This window comes from Alligator mississippiensis, chromosome 6 (assembly GCF_030867095.1).
Source record: "Alligator mississippiensis isolate rAllMis1 chromosome 6, rAllMis1, whole genome shotgun sequence".
Lineage (NCBI taxonomy): Eukaryota > Metazoa > Chordata > Crocodylia > Alligatoridae > Alligator > Alligator mississippiensis.
This window is the reverse complement of record NC_081829.1, coordinates 2,187,759-2,204,609: the sequence shown is the minus strand read 5'-3', so window position 1 is coordinate 2,204,609 and position 16,851 is coordinate 2,187,759. Positions and strand designations below refer to the sequence as shown.

General features: G+C 46.2%; 1 protein-coding gene across 10 annotated transcripts in view; it reads left to right on the top strand.

Moving 5' to 3' along the window:
* The window catches only part of PHACTR4 (phosphatase and actin regulator 4), an 84,475-nt gene that overhangs the window by 22,181 nt on the left and 45,443 nt on the right, over positions 1-16,851 (top strand). For 7 of the 10 annotated variants that reach the window (XM_059729475.1, XM_059729473.1, XM_019490245.2 and 4 more), the window contains exon 2: positions 10,913-10,956. In XM_059729475.1, the coding sequence (XP_059585458.1) occupies positions 10,941-10,956 (16 nt within the window). In that variant the 5' untranslated portion in view covers positions 10,913-10,940. Of the gene's footprint in view, positions 1-10,912; positions 10,957-13,124; positions 13,198-16,851 lie in introns of those variants that run through there. The other 3 variants (XM_059729478.1, XM_059729477.1, XM_019490237.2) reach the window with 1 other exon arrangement.

Here is a 16,851-nt window from a genome sequence, read left to right as displayed (position 1 = left end):
TGCAGAAGCTGGGCTGATTTTTCTTTACCTATTTGCACCAGCACTCCTGTGACCTGAAGAAGCGCGTTTGTACCCGAAAGCTAGCAAATAACAATTTTTCCAAGTATTTAGCTGGTCTAATAAAAGATATCACGTCTACCCAAAGACTCTTGTCTGCCTAGAGGGGCTTTGGACACTGGGTGTAAAATGCATCCGTGACATGTGATACGTGGGCTGGCCTGTGCATGCGGACACCGAGCAGGGTCAAGCTAGGGCAGTGGCGTTGGAGGGCATCCCCAGAGGTTTCTAGTACAGGAAATGCTGGGGTTAATGTGTTGAGTGACATTTTTTAATTGGTTTTTAGTGCATAGTGGGTGCAGTTAAAGTTAACTGGTCAGTGCCTTGATTTTTGCAAAGATTATCCCTAGCGATCCAGCAGGCGCGTGCACGGGAATTGATACCTCCGCGGTCCTGATGGAGTTCTGGTAAACTCTGCATACCTCCGATTTCCCCGCTCTCTGACTTGCTACTCCTTATTTCTGCTTGGCTTTTAAACTGCTGCCTGCTCCCTTCATTTTAGGAATAGCAGGAAATGGGACCTATAACCCTCGCCACCTCGGTCAGGTGGGTCAAGGACAGCGTTTGTACCGTGCCGTGCAAGAGTGCGCCAAGGCAAGTGGCTGCTTGAAGACGTGGGATTTGAGCTGCCAAGCAAATCCTAAGGAGCCCTGCTGCCTGCTTTGCTTGCAGTCTTCATTGGTGTTCAAGAAGATCAGGTTATTTTCAATGGGAACATGACACGTAAAAAGCAGTATGTTATCTGGCTGCGTTTTGGTGTTGAATCTGAAATGCGACGTGTCAGTCTTCACGTTTCAGGCATGCAGGTTGTAGCCGCGCTGGGCTACAGGCAAAAGGAATCCGAACTTTTGGTAGAGGCGATATCTTTTACTAGATCAACTAAATATTTGCAAAAAATTGCAAATAAAGATTTATGTTTTTTGCAAATATCTAGTTGGTTTAATAAAAGAGATCACCTCTACGAAGAGGTCTGAGTCTTAATGTTTGTGTTGTACCTCTTAGCATATGCATTCCTCTTAAATCTTTCCAAGGCACACTGGTTTTTAAGTACTTTTCAGGCCCGTAGGAATGGGTGGCTAGAGAAGAAATCCAGCGCAGGGTGACATTTTACGGAAGGTATTTCCTGATCCTCTATTCACAGTTGGTTTCTTTTGTGCTTCTTATCACGACGCTGATTATTTATTTATACAGCGTGTGCTCAGGTGCAGGGCTGGGCTCCGGCTCTAGGATTTCGAAGGCTGGGCTGATTTTTTTTTCTCGGCCTGTTTGTAACGGCACTCCTGCGTGTCCCGGCCGTGCCTCCGAAGCACCGGTGGCTCATGTCTGATTTTGTGCTGTTGGGACTTGCAACGCGGGGGTGAATTTTGTGCTCTTCGGAGACAATGAAACCGCGACTTCGATTTCGGGTAAAGAAGCTGCTCTGAAATATTTATTCAGCGGCGTTTAGTTACAGAGCAGCGAGAGGCCGGGCCATGCCGTTATGGCCAGCTGTGCAGAAGGGAAGAGATAACATCACGCAGGATACCTGGTCTTCTGCGCCGAAATGTGTTCAATCTGTCCCTCCTTCCTTCCTCTTGCGTTGGGCCTGCCATATCCGTTCAGGACAGGGATGACACCCGGGAGCTCGGAGGTTTCCTAACACGAGTGTATCACAGCGGGGTTGTCCAGGGAGAGCAGGAGTGACCAGGTAGCTCTTGCGGCCAGCCCAGGATCCTGGAGTAGTAGATCGCAGCATCTTCACGCGTTTTCATGATTTTCTATCCGCAGCTTGAGCCTGTTGGCAGTCTTGGTTCTGATTTTTGAATCTTTCTTTAAGTTACTCATATGTTTCTTGCTCTCTTTTTTTGCTCTGTTGAAAAGAATTTAACCTTGCTGTATGTGGGAGCTGTCTTTGAGCATTGGGATTTGCGTACGCTGCACAGGGCAAGCTGGCGGCTGCGGAAGCTTAATCCTCGTCTGTTATGAAATACTTTTCCCCACTAAAAATGTTTGTATTTACCACCTGTTTGGCCATCCATCCCTAAATAAAATAAATAAAAAGCATAAAATAAATGAACACGTGAATAAAATAAAACACAAACAAGTAAATAAATAAATTTAAACGCATACTAAAATAAATGAACACATGAATAAAATGAAACAAAACACAAAAAAAAAAAAATTTAAACGCATACTAAAATAGACGAATAAAATGAAACACACAAATAAATAAACACATAAATTGAAATGCATAATAAAGTAAATGAATAAATTAAAATGTATATTAAAATAAATAAATAAACAAATAAAATAAAACACAAATAAATTTAACCACGTAATAAAATAAATTAATAAATGAATTTAAATAAAACAAAATGCATAATAAAATAAAACATAAAATAAATGCAGTAAACGCAATAAAACATACAGTAACAAAATTAATAAAAAATGCATAATAAATGCATAGATAAAAGTAATGAAACAACATGCATAATAAATAGATAAAATCAAATCAGTACAACAAAATGCATAATAATTAAACAGATAAAATCAAATTAAAATAAAAGGCATAATAAATACAGATGAATGAAAATCAGTAAATTCAAGTGAAAATAAAATTAATAAAAATCAATTAAGTAAAATAATGAAAATCAACAAACAAAATAAATAACATGAATAACATAGAAAATAAAATGCATAATAATGGAATAAATAAAAATGGGACTTGAAGAACCTGGTGCGCTCGGTCCCACCTGTCCTCTCCGATCGCCCTTGTGCTTTGCATGTTGTGCCTCCACGTCAGTTTGCTAGGGTCTTTTCTAGATCTGCTCAAGAGACTTTAACGTTTTTTAGTTTCCTTCTCAGTCAGAAGAAGGATGCGTGGAGCGAGCGATTGTTGATGGATTTAAATGATCCTTTGACTGTGGGTCAAAAATTTATTTCATACTTCTTGGGCAGAAATCATTTGCCCTGCAGCGCTTTGTAAAGCCTTTCCTGTCTAGATCAATAACTAGTTCACGTGCCGTCCCGGCTGGTGTCCATCTCCAGTGTGCCGTGCAGAAATGGGACATTGATGTGTCCCAGTAACTCTTGAAGCCAGTGAGACCTGAACTGGGGTATAGGCTGCACTTCCGTCAGTGCCTCCATTGCATGAGTCCCGCACAACCGCGGGCGTTAGTGTAGTGAGGGCGGAAGAAGCCTGGAGCTACCTCTTGCTCGGTGGTTTCTCCTGGAGGAGATTCAGGGTTTATTTCCACCGTGAGTTTTTTTGGAATAGCTATATTTGATCAGCTTCCTGCACATGTGGTCTTATTCTGGAGTCCTTGTTTAGAAATAAGGATCAGCACGTTCCCACAGGAGTAATTTAGCTTCACTCTGAAATATTGTTCGGGTGTAAGAGCACCCGCCTCTGGAAGCAAATGAGGAATAGCTAGAGTTTAATTTCACATCCTACCTTTTAACGCAGATTAACTTCCTGCTCTAGGTGTCTCCTTAAATTACACTGGCAGGAGAGTGTACGGGGAAATTTATACTGCTGTCATTGTTTCCTAGGTAAATCCAGAGCCTCAGCCTCCGAGATGATTAATCCTGTCATTCATCAGCCCCAAATCCTTATGCACACTTCAGAAAGTATTAAATGGAAAATTTTGATCGATTTATAAACGGAGCTAGTGACAAATCTGACAGTACTGCCAGCTAACCAAGAGCCTGGAAAGAAGAGTGAGGGTTAATTTTGTGTCATGCTTTCCTTTTAAGTGTTGATTTCTTATTTCAAGACTTGGTCTGTGTGGCTGGTGCAGTGTGCACTGCAGCTGCTGGACAAGGGAAATTGGTTTTTGGGGGTTTTTTTTGATGAAGACATCCAAAAGGCTGTTGTCTTGATAGGCATGAGCAAAATCTGGTTTGTTTAAAGTAGAATTGTATGCAGATAGACTCCACTGGGTGTATTTGGCTTATAAATCGAATAAGCCATTCGACACTCCCAGCACGCTGTGCGAGTCCTGTGCAGCGTACATGGGCCATTCCTAGTAGGTACAAGGCCCTTTGCTTTCCATGACATGCTATGCTATCTAGTGCTTTTCATGAGATCCCAAAGTGCTCTACTGAAGAGGCTGGAATCATTATTCCCATTTTACAGTCAACACAACTGAGGTGCAGAGGGAGGAAATCACTTGCCCAAGGCTGCCTAGCAGGCCAGACCAGAGACAGAGCTTGGTTCTCGCAAACTCCCGTTCAGTGCTCCCTCCAGCATGTGCTGTTAAGTAGTTTCTCTTAAGCTGGTGTTGGTTGTACGGCAAAAGTCAGGATCTAAAATCCATATACCGGCGAGTGGGAATGCAAACACCTTTTGGTTCAGAGCTGGTTTCGATAACTTTTGTGTTATCGTGCCACCCACAGGTAGCTACTGTGCTGCTGACAGGTGATGTGTGTCGTTTCATAGGAAGCCAGCTATCAGACTGATCTGTTGTGAAAGAGCTGGCTTAACATTTGCTGCAACTTGCATCATTTTCAGGTTTCTAAAGCCTGGCTCCTCTGGCTGTTGGCCTGGTGCATGTTTGTGTGTAGCTCTTGGGTTTAGGGTAGCAAGCACAGCCAGATGTGCTCTTGGCATCTAAGACCTTGCCATTAAGATCTCCATCCCATCCCCAAAACTCAAATGTTACGTGCAGATGTGCCTTTTTAAGTCCTTTGAGTTCCTTTAGGTTGGAAAGTTTTTAACTATCATGTTCTGGTGAATGGATTTGTATTCTTGTCAACGTAGGCTTGGAGGAGGGGAGCACTGCATTGGCAGCCAACCTCCACCTAGAGCAGGGGCGGGCAATTATTTCGGGCAGAGGGCCACTTACTGAGTTTTGGCAAGCCATCCAGGGCCACATGACAGGCAGCCCAGGGCAGATAAATATTAATTTTCTAAATTTTTTAGGGGCTCCACAGGCTGGATTGAATGGCCTGGCGGGCTGCATCCGGCCCGTAGGCTGCATTTTGCCCATCCGTGACCTAGTGCTTCCCGACCATGCTGCGTCTCCGCTGACAGCTCCTCCCTCTTATTAGATTATGTGAAACTATTCCAGCATCCTCATGTGTGGCTAGGCGTACCACGGGGCAAAACGGTGTGGTTTGAGAGATGTAATCCTGAAGATAAAATGCTGGTTTAGAGCAGTACCATCAACGCTGCCTGCGGAAGATCCTTTAAATCCAGGGGGAAGACGGACATGGCAACATTAGCGTCCTCTTGCAAGCAAACACCTTGAGCATCAAGACCTCAGCTTCGCTGGACCAGCCACCGCATCCGGGTGTGCGGCTCCGGACGCCTGCAGCAAGCTTTGTTCTCCCAGCTCAGTCGACGCATACGCTGAAGAGGAGGCAGAGGAGGCATTCGTTACAAGGATGTCCTCGAGGCCAACTTTAAAAATGCACCATCAACATCAATTCACGGGCGATTATCGCCCAAGACCGCCGCCAAGCGAGGAAGAGTTTGTTGCAAGGATCTCGGTACTTTGAAACTTTGCAATGACAACGCAAGATGGAAAAATGGGAGCGGCGGAAAGTCTCGCAGACCGAACCAAGACCCCAGAGCCACCCACCCCGCGTGGAAACGTGCCTGAGCCACAGCAGAGTCTGATCCCGGGTCAACCTTATCAACCATCTTCACACCTACGGATGAGACGAGCATGGAAGACCATCAGCCTCGACTGCGCGGGATTGTCCAGGATGCTGATTTCCAGTTGTTCATCCATTGGCTTCTAGCAAACTGCCTCCCTTTCTAGGCATTAGACTTGCTAGACGTCGTCTCCGGGGAGTATTCGGTGCTGCCGAGCTACTCGCCTTTGTAGGGCAGAATTTTAATGTTGTTTTCCCTGCTTTTAATCTTACAGCTGGCAGATTAATTGAGTTATTACAGCCCCTTCCCGTGAGGGCTGTGCATGGCGCGCCGTGGGCAGCATATCGGAGCATGATGTAAGTTATCTCAGCCTTGCAAAAACCTCCACGCCCGCCTTGCTGTCGCGTGTAACTGCTTGGCAAGGGTGCGAGATGTCATTTGTTTTGCATGGGAACGGATGGGCCAGCGGATCTAATGCTTCGGCTGGCAGATTTTTTGTTGCACCCTTTTTTTTGCAAGGCTGAATTATTTGCTGTTGGGGGCTAACGCAGCAAGGAGGAGGGCTAGTTGAACGTCTTAACCCCAAGCTGTAGGATGAGACCTTGGAAACTGGCTTCAAGTCTCAAAATCTGCCTCGGACCTTCTACACCGCGTTGATCTCCATGCCTCAGTTCGCCTGCTAATTGCAACCCTTTCCTCTCCCCTTTGTCTTGCAAATGTATTCAGTTCTTCCGGGAAGGGACAGTCTCTTACTTGTGTTTGCCCAGCGTTTCATGTAGTGGATGTTGTATGGCACCTCTGGCCACTGTCAGAATATAAATACCTTTTAAAATCAGCGTGGGGTGTATTGTAGCGTACAGCCCACGATTGAGCTAGCAACACGCAGTGAACGCGTCTGTCGGCACCACATCAAATCACAAGTGAATCCCTCTGTGGTTGGACCCGGTCGTTGTTTGAGAGCAGGCTTCTTTGGTTGTCTTAACATTTATTAAAAGGTGCTGTTCAGCTTAACGATGGTGCTGTGATTGTGTCTTTCATTAGCTACCACGATCCATATCAAAGCAAAGCCCTGCTTGCCAGGACATTAGCTGTTTTCACGGCTTCCTATCATGGCAGAAGGTTCCTGGCAGATCACTACAAGCTTTTATATGAGCTTCAGTGTTGTAAAAAATTGATAATATACCATGGGGGCAACGAGGCAAAATTTGCGGCTATCAAAACGCCTTCGGCTAGTCGAGGCTGGAGGCAGGTGTGGGCCCTCCGACGGTCCTGACCCAGTTAAATGAATGGGCAATGCAAGGCAGAGGGGACTCGCTGACGACTGAAAAATAACCTGGGTCGGGGGGAACAATTTAAACTACTCGTGCTGTGTTCGAAACTACCAATGTCAGCTTGAGACGAATAACTGAGCATCGGTTGCAGAAGGAAGACTCGGGATTACAGCACAGCATGTTAAGATGCGTAAGGAATAAAATGGAGAGCCGTTAAAAATGGTGCAGAGCTATTATAAATCAGTTATACCCTCCAATGCATGACACGACCATCTCCAAACGGCTCTTGCATAATAAGAGGGGGTTCAGAAATGGCTGATGGAAGCAAGACGCCGGCATAAACTGATTAGAAGAGATTGACTCCCGATGATCTGCTGAGGCCCCCTCCGACCCAAGCATCTGAAAGACTTCATGAAGCAACTTTGTCTTGGAGAAGCCCATTAAGAGGGGACTTGATATAGTTATTTCCTAGACAAGGAGGACATACCCCATTTACCTGGATTCATAACGCAAGAACAAGGGCAGCCAATAACATCGCGAGGTGGTGCATTTAAAACTGATTGGAAAAAAAAAAAAAAGCCTTTTCCATTCAGCACACGATTTAACTTCCTAGTCACAGGGTGTCATTGAAGTCAGTAGTTGGTTTCTAAAAGTGATTAAACACTTGTAGAGAGCAAGACTGTCCAAAAAACCCCCCAACAAACCTACCAACACAAAACATTTCTTAAGGACTGTATACACGGTGGCTAAGGCAACCTCTGACTTCTAGAGCAGGAGGAACTTGTGATTGGGGCACTTTTATGGCTTTCCACAGAACTCAAATAATTTTGGGAGGAAACCCATGTCTTTTGACTTGTGGAACAGGCTGAAAGACCCGGGCACTATAGACGTGAGGTGTGCCCGCTACTGCAGGACTGCCGTAGGAAAGGTGATAAAAGCTATGCAATATATCCTCTTCTTGTTCGCGGCTGGCCGTGGGCCCTTGAACGTCAGCCTGCGGTAGCAGCCCTTGTGCGCTCCCAAACTTTGAGCCCTGCTGTTGTGGTTCGGTGGTAGAGTCCTTGTCTGCCTTAGCGAGACCCAGGTTTGATTCCCAGATGTGCATGTAAATACAGCTGGTGGGGTACCGAACATCTGGACTCGGTCTGACCTCGGTGGTCTACAGGGAGGAAGGTCTGGGCAGCCTCCACCCCTCCATGCTCCTGCCCAGGCAAACCTGTTGAAGGTCCTAGTGACCTCTCATGCATACACCATGATCCAGACGGATCAACTGTTGCCTACTAGATTATTTTAGGACCGTCTTGCTGCAGAAGTCCTTCTGAAGTAGTGGATGCTATTGGAGACGGGGAGCTCAACTAGCGGGACCGCTAATCCAGCCCACTAAGGCATTTCCTGGGTTTCTAAATTGAGGCATCCTATTCCCACTCGCATAGTTGCATGGGAGAGGCAGGAACTTCGGCATCCTGACCGAACTGTACCAGTAGACCTCAGTGCCCTTTCCTACTGCGTTGTCTTCTGTAGAATAATAAGATGATTTTTGCTTCTTTGCTTTAGTGTTGTGCTAGGGAGAAGCCTCTCCCGTTGAGGCTAATATGACTTCCGGCCGTGCTCGTCGGCGGCAGATGTCCTTGCAGTACAGGCACTTGGCAATCGGTGGGGAGAGCGCTGGAAGAATTAGTATTCCAATCACAAATGTGGCCTTTGTAGTAAACAGATCTCAGGGAGCAGAGCCAATGCAGAAGCGTCCTTGAAAGGGAAAAGCAAGCAACATCCCTTGGGGAGCGGTGGCAGGAGGGCGGCTGTTTGTCTGACGATGCCCTAGTCAGGAGGGGGCCGTTTCCATTCCTCTCCTGCCTTCGGAGACTGTAGGTATGGAGGCTTGATCTACAGATGTTCTCTACCTTGCCAGCTGAGCTTTGAGGGGATGATGGCTCATCTGGTTTGGGGGGAAGGAGGCTGTAAACTAGCCGGGCTGTCCCTGGTGGGAAGCTGCGTGTGCAGTTCATTCGAGCTCTTGTGTTTTGTCCTTCCAGGTAGTGTCCTCGCCGCCGAGCCAAGCGAGAGTGCTTTTGTACCAGTGCTAGCGGGCAGCCTTGGCTGGAATTGCTGCAGAGGTAGCAATCTGGAGCCAGGGGATTGACTAACAAAGTGTTTAGCATGCTGGTTAGGCCTTGGCGTGTTCTGCTTGCTGGGTAGCAGGTGCTATTTCCTATCTTGATACCATGCTATCTCCACCCCGCTATATGGGTTAGAACAGCTCCAACAGGGAGCTGGACCCTAGGCTCTGGTATGGTTTTCCTTGTTCATGGTGGACTGATTTTCCTGTTGAAGGGCACTGCTGGAATGGCACCATAGAGAATAAGCAGTTTGGCTCTTTAGACCAAGCATAGCATCATAGAAAATGAGGGTGGAAGGGAGCTCAGGAGGTCACATCTAATCCAAGCTGCTGCTGCTGCAAGCAGGACCAGCCCCAACTACATCATCCCAGCCAAGGCTTGGTCTACCCAAGTCCTATAAACCTCCAAGGATGGAGACTGCACCACCTCTCTGGGTGACCTGTTCCAGTGCTTTACCATCCTCCTAGTGAGTTTTTCCTAATATCCAACCTTGACTTCCCTTGCTGCAACTTCCCCACTCCTCAATTCAGGGAAGTTCTTGCAATACCTTGTAAAAACTCTCCTCCAGCCAAGGTGTTGTCTCCTTTGGTGATGCAGCCTTGTAGTGGCTTCATGTACCCTGTTGATGCTGCTGCACCGTGTGAGATCATAAGGGGGAAAAACACACCTTAAAGTGGGAAACCTCCTGGGATTTCTGGTCAGTAAACTATTAGTGCTTCTTGCCTACCAGAGACCAAGGTGAAATGAGAGTATTTTTAGTTTGTTACTGCTGAAGGTTTGAGCAGAAATGATGGACGGTGTCTTCTGGAAATCGCCTGTCTAAGTGGGTCCTGAGCTCACTGTGACTCTCGAAATACCTCTCTCCATACCTTGCATTCACTCCGGACTCTGGTTTTGTCATCAGTCCCTGTGAATTTGTACTGCAAGCTCCTTTGAACAGACTCCAGCCTCTTAGTTTTGTGCCGTGCTGGATTTAAGCTTAAGCTGCTTAAGCTACAGTTTAAGACCTCACAATACGAGGGGCCTCTAAATAAGAAAAAAGAAAAACTGGACATTTTCATCCTAATATGACAAACATAGACTTCTATATGGCTACACAGTTCTTATGCATATTGAGTTCTTACATTGGTGCAGAAATAACAATGATTCATCTTAAAATTTCATGAAAACCCATTTTCGTAGATTTTGTGCATTATTTTTATCGTATGGGGCCTCTTAAACTGGACGTAGCTTAGGGCCTCAGCGTGTCATAATCTGGTACTGGGTTAGCACTTGGCTTTTTGTCCTGTTGGGTGCGTAGTTGCTGCCGCAGTCAAACCACGTTGATGTGAAGGGACTTGGAAGTTGCATTTTAAACTACTTTTAAAAAAAAATTTTGCATGCATATTATTCTGGGTAGGATTGGTGGTGCACTTAGCACCAGGGTAAGAAGGTGTAGAGGTTTTCTGGATGTTACAGGCATTTCATAGTAGCTAGGGTCAGGAGGGACCTGAACAGATCATCTAGCCTGACCCCCAACCCATTTGGATTTGCAACATATATTATGCAGAAAAAATGATTGTTGTGCTGTAGTGATTATTTGAGTGGAATAGCAGCAGCAGAAAATAAAATCAACCCCAAAAAACCTGTTCAGACCCATTGCATGTGACACTGGAAGCTATCTGGGATGAATTTCAATATCACGCTGGGACTTCCTCCTCTGTTACTGCAAAGGAGTGGAGACTCCTTCATCCCCAACCTTACCGGGTGGGACGTCGCCCAGGTTTCGTGAGGATGTACGAAGACCTCTTCCGGCAGTGAAGCTAAACTAGGCGGTGCCTTTGGTAAAATGCAAGGTTTTCTTTTATCACCTTATGTTTCAATTTTGGTTTTCCTCTCTTTTGCAGTTTTTCACAAAACGAGCGTACCAGAGAAATGGAAGATAACGCTGGTAAGTATTGTTCTATTACTTTTATTATCAAATCGCTTATATTACTCTCTCTTCACTTTGCTTTCGTTATCCTGAATTTTTTTAAAGACGTTTCCTTCATTTTGAGGCCTGCTGTAGGACAAGACCATCAGAGAGGTCCTGGTTAGGCAGAAATATTAATGTTATAGGAGAGACTAGACTAGGCTTAAGTAAAAACATTGCAGATCGGGAATGGGTTTATTGACCTGATTTCACAGGCGAGAGATCAGAATTTGCTTCTCCATTCCCAAAGCACTTTAAATTGGAGCTCCCCCATTTTACAGCTAGGAGAAACAGGGTGCGTCTACATGTGTGCTTTAATGCACATTAGCCTATTGTAACGTGTATTAAAGCATCACAAAAAAGTGCGCTTTTGCTAATGCTCATTAAAATAGGCTAATGAGCCTTTTCCTAGTACCTCACAATGGAACTACTAAATTTTAATGTGCATTAACAAAAGTGCATTAATGAACATGTAGACGTGCCCTTGGAAGCATCGAGCAGGGAAGTGATGCATCCAAGGCCAGACTGCAAGTCTGTGGCAGAGCAGGGCTGAGCTCGTTAGCTCCTAATGCCTAGATCCATATTTATTTTCATAGATTGTGCTGCCTTGCAAGAGATGGGTTTCTTGCAAAAAAACCCCAAGACTTGTAAAGTCACTTCAGGCACTACGTGACTTGCTCGGAGGTAAACTGATCTGTATCTTAGTTAAATCTCACCTGTGATACAAGTAGGGTTTTGGCCACAATTAAAACCAGCTGACTCTGGATAGAGTAAAGACTTTAATGGCACTTCTTTCTAGCTTTTGCCTGAATGGCTGCAGATATGCTCTGATAGCCGGACGGTTGCTTTTCCTATGGAAACTGCTTTCTTGCGAGTATCTTATCTTCCCTGCTTCATGAATAGTCTCTCGCTACAGGCACGTTCACCTTACCTCACTCTGAAATGGGAATAGAGGGTTGCCTTGCTCCATTGCTGCCAGCCAACGGGAGAAATTATGAATCATTTAAGGGGAGGTCAGAGCAAATTCTTCTCGGTTCGGCACTAGGGGAGGAGAAAACCCTTTTAAATTTCTGTCGTTAACTTCCATTTAAATGGCAGCCACGTATCTGGATAATTGGTGCCTTGTGACGAGCTATGATATAAGCTAGGCAGTCAAGTTGCGTGACCACAAAAAACCATCGGTGGATCGTGCTTGTCAAGGCAAACGGTGCCACCCTGAAACGTGGGTACGGAGCAGTCCTCAACTGTCTGGAGTTTGGTGCCGCGAGGGCAGCAGCCTGTCACGGAGGCTAATTTAGGACTGTGGAAAATTGGTCTGTTGGATCTAATGGCCCAGCTGGAGCAGTGACGGCCCCCTACCTCTGCCAGGGCAGACGTGCAAATTGCTCGTCGCACTAACGTTCCCAGTGACAGGAGTTACTGCTGTGCCCTGTAATTAGTGAGCGTTTAATTTCTGGTGATCCCGCCCTGTGATTAGGCTCCTTCAGTGAAAAGAGAGCTGTGAATTTAGCTCGGGTTATAGGTGCTCAGTCGGCTGTGGGTATGGAAGCCCTTCTTTTATCCACAAAGCACAGCTCGGCCGGGGCCGGGGCCGGTATCTGCCATCCCAGCGGCGAGCTTCAGCTTGCACCGAAGGTGCTTCGTGGGGGCGACAGGGATGGATGTGCCACCATCTGATCGAACCGCAGTTGCAGTTGCTAAGGCTGCCAGCAACCAACTGTGTCCGAATCTCATAATCCATCATTGCCTGTCCCCTGGCAGCCGGGCTTGGACCTCAAACTCATTTCACCGAGGCCAGAAAACAACCCTCAAATTACAGCCACTGTAGTTTACTCCTGGGTTGAAACAGTGATCTGAAGGTGAAAAGCTCCAGCTTTTTTTTTTTTTTTAAATATATTATCATTTTGCTGACCTTTTGTATAGCATGACTCCCGTCCCTCCCATCTTTTGAACAAATTTCAGGGTGTGAACACAAGCCAAAAGCACCAGGATTTCTTTTCCTGCGTCTTGCTTCCATCAGTTGTGGAGTTTTACACAATAGTTTGCACTGTCCATGTCCGACACACTGGGCCTCTCACGTAAATGGTAGAATAAGCAGACGGGTCTTTGATTATTATATATTTTTTAAAAATTACTTTGCCTTTAAGGAGGGTCATTCTGCAAGCGCTGCTAAGTTCAGGACTCGTGGGTTCTGTTCCCGGCACTGTGACCGGAGACGAGGTAAGGCTGAGCCGTGCGGAGGAGCTGCGCGACTAGCTGAAGTGAGGCTGACGCCCTTTGTTCTTCCAAAGCCTGGTGATGTGATGAACTTCTGTCCGTAACCGGTTGTACATTAACCACATTCACAACGCTGCATGGCTGGCTTTTGTTTCGACTGCATTGGCACGTGTTTGGAGCTGGTGCGCTCCAAACTGCATTGCAACACGCCCCGGCGGCCGCGGGGACCATACCGTTGATCTCGATTCCTGTATAGTCTCCAGGCTTTGCTACCAGCTTGCTAGATGGCTGGCTGCCTTGGCTATTGAACATTGGGATTGGCTGCTGCCTTCAGATTTTAATTCGTTTTCACTCCTAAAGGCTGCCCTGTGTGTATAGACAGTGATAGGAGAGTCTTTGGATTAATTGCGGGGCTTAAAGGCATATGGTGTATTATTCTGGATGAACGTTAATGGGTTTATCTGCACTTGTTAGAGCTCAGGTTTTCCAGTGAGGCAGAGAGGGAGGAATATAAATGCACAGAATAGCCTTGTAGGAACAGTACTAGTGGGTGAGCGATGGTGGGGAACCCGTCAAAGCTGGGAAGGAGCTGTAGGAACGGACCCAGGATTTTGCATAGGCACCAGGATACTGCCATGATTGGTTTATCACCTTCTCCGTGAATCGGGAGGGAGCTTGCCGGTGCTCCCTTAGGTGTTGCCCGATGGAGGAGGAGGGGACGTGCCAACAAGTGGAGCAAAATGTATAGGCAAGAAATGGTGGAGCAAGTGGTCTCCCTGAGAGGCCTTCCAGAGATTGCATTTAAGTGAGAGCTGCCAAGAACAGTGACTTTAGAGTCCTCAGCCAGCTCTTCGCTCCCTCCCTCCATCTGGGATGGATCCTTCCTGTTGGTGCATGGGGCGAAGGATTGCCATCCTAACGCTCTGCAAGCTGAATATAGATGTCTGCTGGTCGTTGCAGCTCATCCATGGCAGTGTCCTGTCCAGTCCACTCTCCAGGCCCTCCTGCTCACAAATAACTTCTTTCTTTGGTCTCAGCCACACTGCTCTGAGATTTTCAATGTAGGAATCCCATTTTTTTCCTTTGGCATTGAGCTCTAGAGTAAGACCTTAAGAAATAAGTGATTTAAGTGTCTGAGGGGGCAGTGGGAATTTTGCCAAAAGCCCATGGTGATTTGGATGCATTGCTATGCTGTTGGCGTGAAATAACGTGGGGACAAACCTTATATTCACTTGCCAATAACATTTGAACTGGTTATAGTTTAACAGTTGCATGTAGGGCTCATCTGGTCCTTTTAAGCATTTGACTGGTGTGTGGGAAGCATCCCTGTTGGATCCACCTGCCTAACACTGTAGCCTGTAATTATTCTGATGTCAGCTTCTGCCTCCTTCCTCGGCAATTATTAGGATGAACTCCCTGTAGCTTTCTTGTCTTGACTGTGAGCCTGCCTTACCTATCCTACGAGGAGGCGATCATGATGTGCTGTTCATCGAGCAGACGATTCCTACCAAGGTTGTATAGTCTTGCGCCTAAAAGCATCTTCTTGTGCTCTGGAAGTGGCACTGCAGATGTTCAGTGTGGTTATTTTTAATTTTATTTTTTGGGGGGGGGTTGGGGGCTTCTTTTCTGTTCCTTATTCAGGATCAACCTTCTCCTCTGTCCCTCTTGGCATCCCGCTGTATCCTGTCTTTCCCAGCTTAAAGGATGCAAGAGGACAGGCAACAAGGAATACTTTTTCAAGTGTCTTCTATCAGCACCTCGTGCAAATTAATGAGCAATTAGTTTTGGAATTGTGCATCCTCAGGGATCAAGTGCAGTAAATGTCTCTTGCTTTTGGAAGTTTAAACTCCAAGACTAGTTAAAGAGGGGACTAGTTAGAGAGTCAAAATGCCCATGTGATTTTGGTCGCTCTGCCTCTGATTCTGTGCTTGATATTTGGCAAGCTGCTTAATTCCCTCTGTGCCTTTGCCTGTAAAAGGTGGCAATGTTTGGAGGGGCTTTAAGCCGCCCCCCCCGCCTGCCCGGGGGGAAATCAAGAAGTGGAGTATATAATTCAATATACATGTGTGGGTGGGATAATTTGTTTTTTAGACTCGAAACTCGTGAAAGAGGTGGTCTCTTTTATTAGACCAACTAGATCTTTGCAAACAAATTATTGTATTTATTTGCAAGCTTTCGGGCATGCTCGCCCTTCATCGGGCACAGGAGAGAGCAGAGGTTGTAAAAAGTTCTCCTAGGTAGAAATGAAGATTCATATTTTTTAGAAGCTTTCTGATTCAAAATGTGCATGGGGAAGTTGTACTCCTCTAAATACATAACCGCTGCTCCCTGGTGCTGAGCGGCCTTCTTGTTTAGAGAGGGGCTCGAGGTTTCGAGCAGTATGGAGCTGTTTCGCTTCTACTGTGTCAGGGGAGCGCTAATTGCTGGGTTTTTTCTTATAACCGAGGTGGTGTGACAGGCAGAGTGATATGACTGGTCAGGTTCGGTTCCAAAGATGCATTGCATTTTATTTGCCTTTGCATCCGGTAGTTAAAAATACCCTTTATTTCACTCTGCTGTTGCCGCCGGCTGCTATGTGGTATGTCTGTGTGTGGGTTTGATCTTGCTTCCCACTGGGATTTCTCACTGCTGCTGCTTTGCCAATATGACCTGCCTGCTCGGTGTCTCTTCCAGGTACAGCGGGGGGATGAAGCAGAAGCCCCCAAGCAGGCAAAGTCTGTTCCCAGCAAACAAAAGCCTGCTAGCAGCAAGTGGGAGCCTGTTTGCTGCCTCCGCTCCAAATGCTTTTATGGCTGTTCCTTTGTGCGTGCTCTTTGCATAGGGAGAAAAACCAACATAAAGGTGGATTTATGAAACCCTTTGTTTAGCAGCAGTTAAAAAAAAAGGTGGGGGAGAGGAGGGGAAATGGCTGATAGAGTATAAAGGATATATGGTGTAGCCGTGTTGGGTTCGGAAATGGAGACGGCAAAACTCTTGGGATAGAGGTAATATCTTTTATGAGACCAACTAAATAATAGCAAAAAAAGGTCTTTCTTTACAGATTTTTTTTTTCTTTTCTTCAGTAGAGTACAAAACACTTGATTTCTGCCTTGCTGGTCTGAATTCAGCCCAGGTGACTGCAGACGGCCGTCTGATGACAGTCATGTGGCCTGTATGAAATGAGATGGGGCCGTCGGTGCAGAGTCTGGTAGAGAAAAAGCCGCCACTTGTAATGGGAAGTCGGGCTAAATTCTCCTTGTAGACTGGACCTCCTTGTCCGGCGCGGTGCACTGGAGCATCGGGGGAAGATGCTTTGAGCAGGAGAGTGTAAGAAAGCTCACAGAGAAGTAAGAAAATCTCTGTTCTGCTTTCTTACTTAAAAAAGAAAAGAAAAGAAAGAGAAAGGTCGTTCATCTCCAGGGCTGTCTTTGTGGCACTTTTGATCTGCTCTTTAAAGAGGGGCCTTTTTTCATGTGAAATTAAATGGAAAGAAATAGGGGCAGGGCATAACATTATGAATCACTCCTTGCTCTTTGCATTTGTCAGAGGTATCAGTGAACGTGCTGCCCTCTGACTTTTGAAACCAGGAGTTTCTTAGTTCTGATTTCCGCCTTGCTTTGGGTACGGTGAGCAACAGAGCGGGGATCCCCTTCATCCTGAAAGCGTAACCATCGAGTC